At 38.2% G+C, this 12,668-nt stretch overlaps 2 protein-coding genes across 2 annotated transcripts in view; both read left to right on the top strand.

Moving 5' to 3' along the window:
- Nucleotides 1-6,839, top strand: part of LOC107588927 (tetratricopeptide repeat protein 28-like) — a 293,102-nt gene extending 286,263 nt beyond the window's left edge. The window contains exons 17-24 of the mRNA XM_016277179.1: nucleotides 494-741; nucleotides 973-1,097; nucleotides 2,152-2,383; nucleotides 2,961-3,037; nucleotides 3,223-3,246; nucleotides 3,408-3,537; nucleotides 3,623-3,730; nucleotides 4,563-6,839. Coding sequence (XP_016132665.1) covers nucleotides 494-741; nucleotides 973-1,097; nucleotides 2,152-2,383; nucleotides 2,961-3,037; nucleotides 3,223-3,246; nucleotides 3,408-3,537; nucleotides 3,623-3,730; nucleotides 4,563-6,163 — 2,545 coding nt within the window. The 3' untranslated portion in view covers nucleotides 6,164-6,839. The remainder of the gene's footprint in view (nucleotides 1-493; nucleotides 742-972; nucleotides 1,098-2,151; nucleotides 2,384-2,960; nucleotides 3,038-3,222; nucleotides 3,247-3,407; nucleotides 3,538-3,622; nucleotides 3,731-4,562) is intronic.
- A 4,337-nt stretch (nucleotides 6,840-11,176) lies between these two features.
- The window catches only part of LOC107588995 (phosphatidylinositol transfer protein beta isoform-like), a 34,660-nt gene continuing 33,168 nt past the window's right edge, over nucleotides 11,177-12,668 (top strand). Inside the window, exon 1 of the mRNA XM_016277292.1 lies at nucleotides 11,177-11,223. Coding sequence (XP_016132778.1) covers nucleotides 11,177-11,223 — 47 coding nt within the window. The remainder of the gene's footprint in view (nucleotides 11,224-12,668) is intronic.

The following is a 12,668-nucleotide window of genomic DNA, read 5'->3' on the forward strand; positions in this document are numbered from 1 at the left end:
TTTGAATTCATGTAATTCATTAAGTCATTATATATATATATATATGCTGTATATACTGTATATATAATTACTATTATTTTAATTATTGTCATTATTATTTGGTATTGTTTTATTGCTAATTTTCATATCCTTTTAATAATTAAATTTTTTATATACAATGTGCATATAGTAGTTTATATAACTATATAAAAAATATATTATAAAGTATAAAATGTAATTATATAATTGTATATATAACATGTATATTATTTCTTTGTGTGTGAGTGCTGTTACCCTGATATATAATCACTCATATGATTATATATGCTTTTGTTCATACTGCCCACCCTCGTCTATGCATCAGCATTTTCATACATAACTTCTGTTTGACAGGCTGTACTACAACTCCAGCCACATGCACAGTAGTTTTACAGTCTATTTAAGATAGTAGCATCTGTATTCCAGTGAATTACTGCTCTATGATGCTGATCGAGTGTGTTTTCGTGACCTGCAGCTCGTACCAGGAGTCGGACAGTAAAGTAACAGCAGACGGGGTGGTGGGTTTGACCAGGGCTTTCCTGGCGGCTGGAGCTCATTGTGTGCTGGTGTCTCTGTGGCCGGTTCCCGTCGCCGCGTCCAAGTTGTTCATCCACGCATTCTACAGCGCTCTGCTCAACGGCACCAAAGCCAGCGCGGCCCTCGCAGACGCCATGAAGACCGTCCAGAGCAGCAAACAGTTCTCACACCCCTCCAACTGGGCAGGTATGATCACAGCGGCATTGGAACGTGTGCAGTATATAAGCAAATCATACTGTGGTGAATACTATATGAATAATTGACACTATTAAACATGTGCAGTGATGTCATATAGTATACTACTACTGCATACGGTCACATGTCACTTTAATATAGTATTAGGCAGTATTGAGTATATAGTGGGTAGTTTTAAAGCTTGTTTGCTGTTCTCCTCGTGATTTGAATATGTCTCCACAGGCTTCATGTTGATTGGCAGTGACGTGAAACTGAACAGCCCGTCGTCTCTGATTGGTCAGGCTCTGGCTGAGATCCTGCAGTATCCAGACAAAGCTAGAGATGCCCTGAGGGTTCTGCTGCACCTGGTGAGAAACACACCAGCTTTACCAGGACCACTGGCCTGATTTATGTTTATTGAGAATAAATATATGTGAAAAATCATATATGTGCATATAGTAGTGTATATAAGAACTTAAAGATATATGTCATCAATATAAAATGAAATACATATATATGTGTGTGTGTGTGTGTGTGTGTGTGTGTGACTGTGTGCGTGTGACATTTTGATCTATTATAGTACATTTTATATGCTTTACATTTTATTTTGTATGCAATGTGCATAAATTATTTATATGCAAAAATATAGTAAATATATATATTAAATATATTAGTTGTGTATATAATTGTTTGTGTGTATAGTCTGCATATTAAGTGTTTATATGTCTGTATATATCAGTTGTTTTTTAATTATTGTAATGATTATTTTGATCTATTATATAGTATTTTATATGCTTTTGTTTAAAAGTATAAAATATTATATTTGATTGTGTGCGTATCAGTTATTATTAATTGTAATAATCAAAATACAATTTTTATATAGTATTGCTTTAATATAGTACATTTTATGTTTGTAATAATTATTTAATTTTATATATAACATGCATATAGTATTTATAAGTGTGTGTACATTGTATAATATATATATATATATATATCAGTTATTATTTTGTACCATTATATAATACATGTAGATAGTAATATAGAAGCATATAATATATATACTTTATATATATGGCAATAAATAGAATATGTTAAAGTAGAAATGTTACAGTAAAAAATGTAGTATAATATATTTTTATATATATATATATATATATATATATATATATATATATATATATATATATATATATAATTTTTACGTGTAGAGTAATTCATTTTTGTAATTATTGTTTTGATCTGACACTTTATATTCAGTAATTCTATATACAAAATTTGGTCACTAATTTAATTAATTCTTATTTTTTTATCTGTGCTTCATAGGTGTCATATTCAATTGAAAATATGGAAATAGTAGTAACAGACAATAAGTAGGAGTCAGGTACAAACAAATCATCTGTGTCTGTGTGGCTCCCCCAGGTGGAGAAATCTCTCCAGCGCATCCAGAACGGCCAGAGGAACTCCATGTACACGTCTCAGCAGAGTGTGGAGAATAAGGTGGGTGGCGTGCCGGGCTGGCAGGCTCTGCTGACCGCAGTAGGATTCAGACTGGACTCGGCTGGAACGGGCCTCCCCGCGGCGGTCTTCTTCCCCACCACTGACCCCGGAGACCGACTGCAGCAATGCAGCACCACCCTACAGTCACTGCTGGGTACGACACGCTGCCACACTCATTTACTATTAAAAAACAAGAGTATGGAGGAAAAAGATTACCAACCCACAGAGCGTTCTTGGACTGATGCATATCGCACACAAAAATGGCAAAAAAAATTGTGTTTACTGTGTGTAATGATCAAACGAGTGAGAACAGGAAAAGTCAAATGTGTAAATTCTCACTTATTTGTCATTGGAAATGTTTCAAGTGACATGATTTGCATTTCTTTTTGTAACTGATTGATCGTTGATGCTTATGCATCTCAGTTTATGAGTGAACGTTGACAAAATTATCCACAAATAATGCTTTTTTTCACAGAAAAACGGAGGTGCATGAGTTCAGATCAGTCCTCAGTTGAGGAATCAGTTCCAAAACCAGTACAAAACCAGTGCTAATTGAAAGAAAACAAGTTGACAAAAAGATTTAATCCAAGGTTTGGTGATTAATATAGCATCAAGCTAGATTTACAAGCAATTTTTAAAAGGCCAGACATTTTTGACCGGGAACAGCAAATTAGGAGGATTTTCAGCACAGCACAAGGGTTTAAAGAGTTATTTGTCCTTCATGTTCGCAGGTTTGCCTCCTCCTGCTCTACAGGCGCTATGTAAACTGATCACAGCATCAGAAACCGGAGAACAGCTGATCAACCGGGTAAGATGTCACAGCATGTATCAAGAACACACTTTACTTTGCTTTAAGGGAACTGTCCTGTGCTCATGCATCTGATCTGTGCATAACTACACTGCTGTGATGAGTGCCTGCTGGATTATTGAGATGCTCATGTTTGCTTTTTAACAATCCTCTTTCCTTCTCTTTTCCCAAACTTATCATTAAAGGCTGTTAAAAATGTAGTGGGAATGGTAAGTGCTTAAATAACTGCTTTCAACTAACTCTAACTAACGCTAATACACTACCGTAAATTAACTTGCCGGTGATTTTTAGCTGCTGTTTTAGTGTAAATAAAAATAAAATAAGCCCTTTTTGTGTTTGACATCATTAAGATCTTTCTCATTTTCCACAGCTCCATCAAGTTTTAGTGCAGCTTCAGTCTGGAGAGAAGGAGCAGGATTTCTCTCTCGCGCCCATCCAAGTGTCCATCAGCGTGCAGCTCTGGAGACTTCCTGGCTGCCATGAGTTCCTGGCCGCTCTGGGTAAGAGAAGCTTCAGCACATACTGTAAGTACTGATCGAGATGCTTTTCTCCATGCTGAGGGGTCAATCTTTCTCTTTCTCTCAGGGTTCGACCTGTGTGAGGTCGGTCAGGAGGAGGTGGTGTTGAAGACGGGCAAACAGGCCAACCGTCGCACCATGCACTTTGCCCTGCAGTCACTGCTGGCACTGTTTGGTGAGCATCACTTCACCCTCACATTGTTAATCACATCAACAAAACTGATTAATTCATTGTAAATGTTTTTTTTATTAGAATTTTGTCATTGATACTAAAGACAAGATAAAGGCTGTTTCAATGTACTCAAATAAGCTGTTTTTTTTGTTCGTTTTTTATTGACAAGGGAAGTGTATTTATATAGCACATCTTACACACTGGTAATTTTAAGTTCTTTACATAAAAAGGATTTTAAAATAAGCATAACGATGCATAAAAAATTTAATTCACGTTATTTTTGAAATTGTAATGTTATTTTCAGCCAACAAGAAAAAAAGATGCAAAAAACAATAACTATGACTAAAACTAAACAAAAAACTGGGTAAATTTGACCGTTTACCAAAAAAAAGACAATTATATAAATATATAAAACTTTATTAGTAGTACTCTATTTACCACTAATATATAGGTAAAATATATTAATTACATGCCATAAAAAAAAAAAAAACATTATTTCTATTTTCCCCACCAATAAAATTTCAATATTTATACTAGAACTTTAAATTTGGACTAATTTAAACATTTGACTAAAATTGAGCAAACTAAATTTTGACTAAATAAATGGGCAAAAAACAATATATAACCTATATTTTACATTGTATATACAGTACAATACTGGCAAAATAATAATAATATTAATAATATTATCTAATGTCATTAATTACATGCAATAAATAATCACTATTGCTATTTTTACTGGAAATAAAATGTCTAAATCTATACACCCTTACAATATATAACATTATATATAACATCTGACTTTGTAATAATTGCATTTTAATGTTCCCCTCAGACTCTACTGAGCTGCCGAAGCGTCTGAGTCTGGACAGTTCATCGTCTCTGGAGTCTCTGGCCTCGGCACAGTCTGTGTCCCACCAGCTGCCTATGGGCTACCCCAACCCTCCCTTCTCCCCTCCATGCCCTGACAGCCTGGCCTCTGATGCCATCTCCGTCTACAGCCTGAGCTCCATCGCCTCTTCCATGAGTTTCCTGTCCCGTCCCGAAGGCGCGTCTGATTTTATCAGCCAGCGCTCGCGTCAGCAGGAACTAGAGCGGCATCGGGGTGGAGCCGGGCTTTTCGCATCCCACCGGCACACGACGGTTCCCCGCAGCCGCTCTTCCCCACATGGAGCCGTGGGAGGGCCTGATGATGAAGAGTATGATGGATACAGTATAATCAGCAGCGAGCCATTGGGTAGCCAATGCGACACGCTCCCTCGTCCCACAAACAACAGGAACCATCGGGGCGCGGCGCGCGGCGGGACCGGCAGAGGTTACGCAGTGTCCGTGTCCTCCAGGGGAAGCGTCAGCACCCCAACGTCCCCTGTCAAAGCCACCCTGGTTCCCAGTCCCAACTCTCCCTTCCAGAAGGTCGGGAAGGTGAGCAGTTCTGACACGGGTGAGTCCGATCAGTCCAGCACAGAGACGGACAGCACTGTGAAGTCCCAAGAGGAACGTACGCCCGGAGCCGCTCTGGACCCGCAGGAACTGGCACAGAAGATCCTGGAAGAGACACAAAGCCACATGCGGGCCGTCGAGACTTTGCAGAGAAGCACAGGGAGTGTCCCGCTTGGTGACGGGATGGGTGGCGGAGGCCCTCCGACCCCGACTGGAGGGTCTGCTTTCCGTTCCTCGGAGACAAGCGCGTTCAGTCGCCCTAGTAGCCGGGCGAGCATCAAGACGCAGTCGTCTCCACTGCCGACATGCCCCAAACCGCCCTCCCGTACGTCATCCCTACAGAAGGTCAGCTCGGGATACAACAGCCCCGCTACGTCCGAGACGTCCTTAAAGGAAGGCAGCCAACCGTCGCCAACTTCTGACAGTCATGCCCAGTTTAAACTAAAGTATCCCAGCTCGCCCTACAGCGGCCACATCTCCCACTCGCCCAGCAACGTCTCACCCAGCTCGGGCCACCAGTCTCCGGCCGGCAGCGCACCCTCTCCGGCATTATCCTACTCCTCGACGGGCTCGACGCGCTCCAGTCCGGCGGACGCCCCGGATATCGACCGACTCAAATTGGCTGCTATTGACGAAAAAGTCCAAGCGATCCACAATCTCAAGACCTTCTGGGCCAGCGCCACCCAACAGCAGCACTCGGGATCAATGCGGGTGCTCCGCGGTGGGAAGCTGAGCACCGCAAAACGAGATGTCCTGGGCCTTCTGAACCTCTCTCCCCGGCATGGCGTGACAGGACAAGATACGCCCGGCCAAGATGTGGCACTCGAACACAGAAATCCGCCTAACGGCCATCGCAAAATCGATCCCAAGAGAGTCGCGCCTTCTCCGACGGCTTCCACCGGCAGCAGTCCGGGGTCGCATCCCATCCGACTGCCTTCGGGGAACGGTTACAAGTTCCTTTCGCCGGGACGGTTCTTCCCTTCATCTAAATGTTGAGATTCTGTCCCTCAGTGACTGGCTTCTCTTGATAAAGGAGTATTTTGAGTATTTATAACTCTTGAAAACAGTGAAAAGGACAGTCTGGGTGAGGAAGTGCACATTCCCAGAAGCCTCAAACTGCCTACTGTTTAATTTTCCGTGCAGAGAGCATATAATCCTTATGCTTCCACCTACACTGTAAAGGACCGTTTATACATGCAGACTGATCTTAGACTTGCGCAAGGCATGTCAGACAAAAAAAAGATGAGATTATACCAAAATGGTATTTCAAAAAAAGACAAAAAGGCTCGCTGTTTGTGTTAGTGAAGATGATGCGGCTTTGACTGGTTTATTTCTTTAGTTTTTTGTTTTTCTTTTTTTTAAATATTATTATTGTTATTGTTATTATTATTATTATTATGGATGGTAATTGTTATTACAGTTATTTGTTTTGTAAATTAAATCAACGTTTTGCAATCAGTATTATACGTTTTTATATTGTTAAAGAAGCAAACCATGCACAAAAAAAGTTGAAAAAACATTTTCATATTTTTATTGAGATGGTGATGACGCACCTGACCTGACTTCTATGTGAATTGAGTGTCAGTATTACAGCATGGGTTCTCTTGCTCTCCAGTGATTCAGTGTCTTTTTAACAGAGATTTTGCATATGTGGACTCTCATCCAAACATATCTCAGTCATTTCTCAGTAAAATGGTCTCAATAAAAAGTTTAATTTACTCTCTTGTGGTGGTCTGCTATTCATTTTCATATTACTATACAACAGAATTCAAAGATTATAATAGCTTCATAAATAAAAAATAAATTATGGGTGAAGCCCGCAATAAATAAGCAAGCGATCAAATAAATAAATAATAATAATAAATTATTTGTAACCAACTATTTTATGACAAATCACTTTCCACAGTATTTTTTAATGATTAGGTATAATGATTGTACTTTACAAATAGGTTTTTGTTATTTTTTTCATATTTCTATACAATTTTATCCTTATATTGATTTAAAATTCACTATATTCATAAATATTTGTTCAACAAATGTGTACCTACTGTTACCTTCAGCAAATGTGGACTATGTTCTTTGATCAGATATAGGGACAAGGCCAGTTGTAGAAATCTACAAGGCAATGAAGTCGGGATTAGTCACTGAATGAGTATTCTCAAATAAATGGAAGTAACATGTGATAATTCAATATAATATAATATATTGAAAGTAATATATTGGAGTACTATCCCACAGAGAGTCACTTTTAGGTTATCATCAGATTTCTGTGCTATGTCATTTTCAATAGATCAGTATTTTGTGCAGGTAAGTTATTGTTTCTTAATGATTCAATAAGAAAAGGAGACTCATTTTGCTGCCATTCTGCAAAATGGTTAGAAAAAGGAAGCATACCAAGTCTACGCAAACAAAAAATGGTACTTGCATGGTTTTTGGACATATTATGATCACTTGGAACTCCTAGAGTTATTCCTTGGAATATGTTATAATTTCAGTATGGTATACCACAAGTGAAAAGTTTTTATACACTTAGATAGATATAAATTTTTTCATGATTATGATTATCTGAACCTTTTGATCTTGAACTTATAAATCAAACACCAAGTATAATGTTCCCATAGCTTTGTATTAGCAAAACCAAAGTCATGTGTTCAGTTCCCAGGGAAAGTATCAATTGAAAATGGGTCAAAGACGAGATGTCCCATTTTGGTGTCTGCATCAAATTAAACTAACAAAAGGGATTGTATATACACAGAAAGCATATTAAATGCAAGTGCCTACTTTCAAATACCTTTTGTGAAAAAATTTCAAAATATGGGTGATATAATGTTCCATTGTCATTCAGCGTAACAGATATATTTATGTCAAAATGAAACAACATACTTATTCTGATCTTAAATATATAAAAGAAAAGTGATCATACTAAATTTTATTGTATTTTAAATGATTAAAAACAAATGGGTAAAGCCTAGTGGTTTGAAGGATGGTGGCAAAAATTGGTAAAGATTTTAAATGACAATTTAAATTAGTATTTTAATGTCATGCATTGTCATGTATGCCTGACAAGAGTTTTTTGTAGGCCTATATAAACTATGGTTTACTGAATGACATTCTAGTGGGCGTCTTCTCGAAATCATGCACTCTAAAAAATGCTGGGTTAAATATAACCCAGCGCTGGTTTAAAAAGGGACAAACCCAGCTATTGGGTTGTTTTGACCCAGCGGTTAGGTTCAAAACATCCCAACCGCTGGGTCAAAACAACCCAACCGCTGGGTCAAAACATCCCAACCGCTGGGTCAAAACAACCCAACCTCTGGGTCAAAACAACTCAACCGCTGGGTCAAAACAATCCAATAGCTGGGTTTGTCCCTTTTTAACCCAGCACTGGGTTATATTTAACCTAGCATTTTTTAGAGTGTGGTAAAAATGTATGATAGTCATTATTTTTGCTCAGGAAATAAATAAATAGGACTCATTCTAATGTACCAACATAATAATAATAATAAAATAAAAAATAAAGCTGTATTAAACTTTTATTATTTTGATGCTCGAAAACCCCTTTTCATCTTTGACCATAGCTTGAATGCATTGCAAGACACTTTGGATAAAAGTGTCTGTCAAATCCATAAATGTAAACAAATCCACGCTATGGAGCAGATAGTGAAGAAAAAAGGATCAACAGGTGTCCAGCATGCATGTAAACCTTCAACAGTTATTAAAAACATCCCAAAATGCATCTCATGAAGTTGGCTGATGAATGTCCCTGAGTGACAAAGAAACAGCTTAAATATAAGAGAGATTCACATGGCCCTTTTCATGTTTTATTATTCCTATTTGTGTTATTTTGTAGTTTTTGACTTTATTATTATTCTAAAGTGGCACTTGATACCATACTCATGGTAGAGTACTTTTTGTAAGGAATAGATCAATGACATTAATAAAATAGCACATACATTTTTTTTTCTTTTTCCAAAAGCTTAAAGGGGTCCTATTATGCTCTTTTCCAAAGTCTTGATTTTGTTTTGGAGGTGTACTAGAACTGGCTCTCATACTAGGTTGTTTGAAAAACACATTATTTTTCACATATTTTTAATTATTACAACACCTCTCTCCCCAGTCTGGCATGAACGGCGCGAATAGTTTCTGTATCAAATGAAGGCCCGCCTTCTGAAGAGACTTTAGTCTTTGCAACTTCAGGGATCTTATCTATGCACAATCAGCTTGTAACACTCCAAAGAGAAAGGAAAACTCGAAATCGCATCATATGTCTTTAAACTATGACAAGTTAGCCTATGGCTTGATAACACGTTTGGTTCGCCTTGTTAACCACTTAATCTCGTGTGACTTGGTTATTTTTAGGTATTTTCTGTTTTAGACATTCTTTGATGCATCCAAATAGTCGATTTAACAGGTGACTCCGGTTTATAAGGGCCTGCAGTCCAACCTGTTCTTGTTTCCTTCCAGGTTTTATCTTTCTGTTCTCTAGGGATCTAGTTATCACATTTTAATTAGGTTCTCATTTGTAGCACTGGACATGACTGAAAACAGTTGCTTTATAGCCTTTAATCTGAGAGATCGGATCAAGATTATGTCACAATAGGGCCTTCCTGCGGTGCGCAGGAACCTTTTCATAGTACCAGAACTAATTGTGGAACTACCCACTTTTCGGCGTGTTTGCACCGCCGGAACTGGGAGCGATTTTAGTACCGGACTGCCTTTTTCGAGAACCAAATTAGCTCCTACTCCGGAGCAGGGTCTAACCAGCACAACTGGTACTAATCGTGACGGAATCGGTAGACATTGATTGGCCAAACACGTACGAAAACGCCCTCACCCGCCATGATTTAAAACTCCATGTAAACATACTGTAAGCATGTCAACTTATTTCGTACGTTTGGAGAACAGCGATAGATGGACGGATGCTGAAGTGCAGGCACTTGTAGCAAATGTAGCACTGCCAGTTGTCGTTGGAGATTCTTAGTCCTCCTTTCCGTTCTTTCAATCGCTTTACGTATACGTCGACTTTCCATGTCCATTATTGTGAAACCCGCGAGACACAACAAAAACAGCTCCGATCACAGCGTCCTCCATCCTCCTGTTGTTAACGTTGTTCTTTGTTTCTGTTGTTGAACGCCGCGCACAAATGACGTCGCTGTCGATCGGCTTACGTCACTTCTTAGTACATACTCTCGGTGCGAATGCAACCCTTTAAATGGTACTGGGAAATAGTTCGCGCAAAATCGTCCCAGTACTTTAGTACCGTACATTTAGTTCTGGAACTAAAGCGGTGCGAAAGGGCCTAATGTGCCACCTTATGAAGTCCAGCACCTTTTAACCCTCTCTGAAGGTTCAGACTCAGAGTATCCACCCTTTAAGAGAACGCAAATGTGAGCAGTCCTAGCCACGTTGAGCAGCAATGCAACAGGTTTGCATGGGTTTTATTCAAGAAAACGCACTGCTAAAGTTTCCCGCATTTGTCTCTACTAGGTTTAAATGATCAAATGTATTAGAAAAACTCGATCTGTTGCAAGACCTCCGGATTTCTGAGTCACTCAGTCAGTGGATAGGAGAGAAGTTCAGCCTCTTGAGGTTTACAAGGGAGTTTCCATATTGAGGAGATGTTGAGTAATATAGAAACTGATGTCGGTTTTTCTTTAAGAAGACTGTTTCTATCAGGGGTGCCCAACCCTGCTCCTGGCGATCGACTGTCCTGCAAAGTTTAGCTCCAACTCTAATCAAAGACACCTGCCTTTCATTTTTAAGTGATCCTGAAGACCCTAATTAGTTGCTTCAGGTGTGTTTGATTAGGGTTGGAGCTGAACTTTGCAGGACAGTCGATCGCCAGGAGCAGGGTTGGGCATCAATGAAATTTTTTATGAATGAAATCTGTAGTGTTTTGCGTGTCTGTAAAATGATTATTAATTTCATTATTTTCAGGATTGGCTCATATAGCAGGGATTGACCTGGAATGGATGGTCGAAGGATATTATTGAGCAAAGAGCAGAGATCATGTTCATGTGTCAAATCAAGCTTCCAAAGAGCTCTCAAGATGAGCAGTGAATGTTTATGCTCAATAAAAGTTATGTTTTATTGGTACAAAATGTATAATCGCTAGGGATGTAACGATTAACCGCGAGGCGGTTATATATATATACACATATATTTTAATATGTGACGATTCAAATCAGTTGAGATGCTAAACAAATCGCGATTCAATTAGGGGTAGGAGTTTATATGAATGCATGTCTGAGGGGAACTTACTGTCTTTAGAAAAGTTTAGATGATATTTTTTTCTTTTCCTCTTGCCGCTGTATAACGCACATTAAAGTTCATAAGTGCAGCGCTGCTTTGTTTACAGCGGAAACCAGGAAATGCTTTAAGCGCCACCTGCTGGCAGAGAGTGAATCTGCGTCTCATTCAGCTCCTCTGCTGTTTCTGTTTCATGCAGATATTTTTTATGTATGGTTTCACAAACCTGAAGTCAAACCATTCGGTTTTTGCTTCAAATTTAGAAATTATACAGTCTAATTTAGCTTCAAAACTGCTCATGTTGCATGTATACAGCATCTTTGTTTGGATCATGATTAAATTGCAGTGTTAGCCTCTAATTTTAAAAGGAAAGAGCACAGACAAAGCCGTATTTTGTTAATATGAAGATAATTCTTTTATTTGTGTTACTTATTTATTTGATTTGGGGCTAATTTCAATTTAGTTTTGTTATTTACATTTTACATTATATTTACATTTTGCTATTTAGCAGACGCTTTTATCGAAAGTGACTTACAAATGAGGACAATAGAAGCAATCAAAGTCAACAAAAGAACAATAATATGCAAGTGCTATATTAGTAATGTATATTATTATAGTGTTATTTCATATTCACAAAGAAACTTTGTCCAAGCAATAATAAAAGGACACATTTAATTTATAATTTGTTTAAAAAAAAAAAAATTGTGAATCAAATCGAATCGTGAGTTGAGGGAATCGTTACATCCCTAATAATCGCTTATCTTACAGTAGGAACTAACATTACTTGTAGTAATAAATTAATATATGGTCCAGGCTGATTATCCGTGCGTGTTTGGCCGCAGTGTGTTGTGCACATGCTCATATAAGTGCTGTTGGCTCACAGGAAATCAAGTTTGCATCTGAACTGGATCATGTCATGATCTCATATCCCCTTTCTCACCGCTGCTTTGCTCTCTGTATTCTGTTTTCCTATAATTTAGGCAACCCCCATTATGTGTCATTATGTATATGTATCTGAATATTGGGATCAGCGTCGGTCAATGAAGCTAGTTTATCACTTAAATGATAGACTTGTATAAATCAGTCAGTCAGGCAGTTTAATCACCTGGGATATTACACATTTTGAAATTATCAGCATCAGACTATTAACAAAAGTGAGCTCTCTGTCAGACGTTTTCATATATAGCTGTATTAAAATCTATGTGTTTATTTATATATGTATATAATATGTGTATATATATATATATAAAAT

The sequence above is a fragment of the Sinocyclocheilus grahami genome, unplaced genomic scaffold, assembly GCF_001515645.1.
Source record: "Sinocyclocheilus grahami isolate Dianchi unplaced genomic scaffold, SAMN03320097.WGS_v1.1 scaffold110.1, whole genome shotgun sequence".
Taxonomy (NCBI): Eukaryota; Metazoa; Chordata; class Actinopteri; order Cypriniformes; family Cyprinidae; genus Sinocyclocheilus; species Sinocyclocheilus grahami.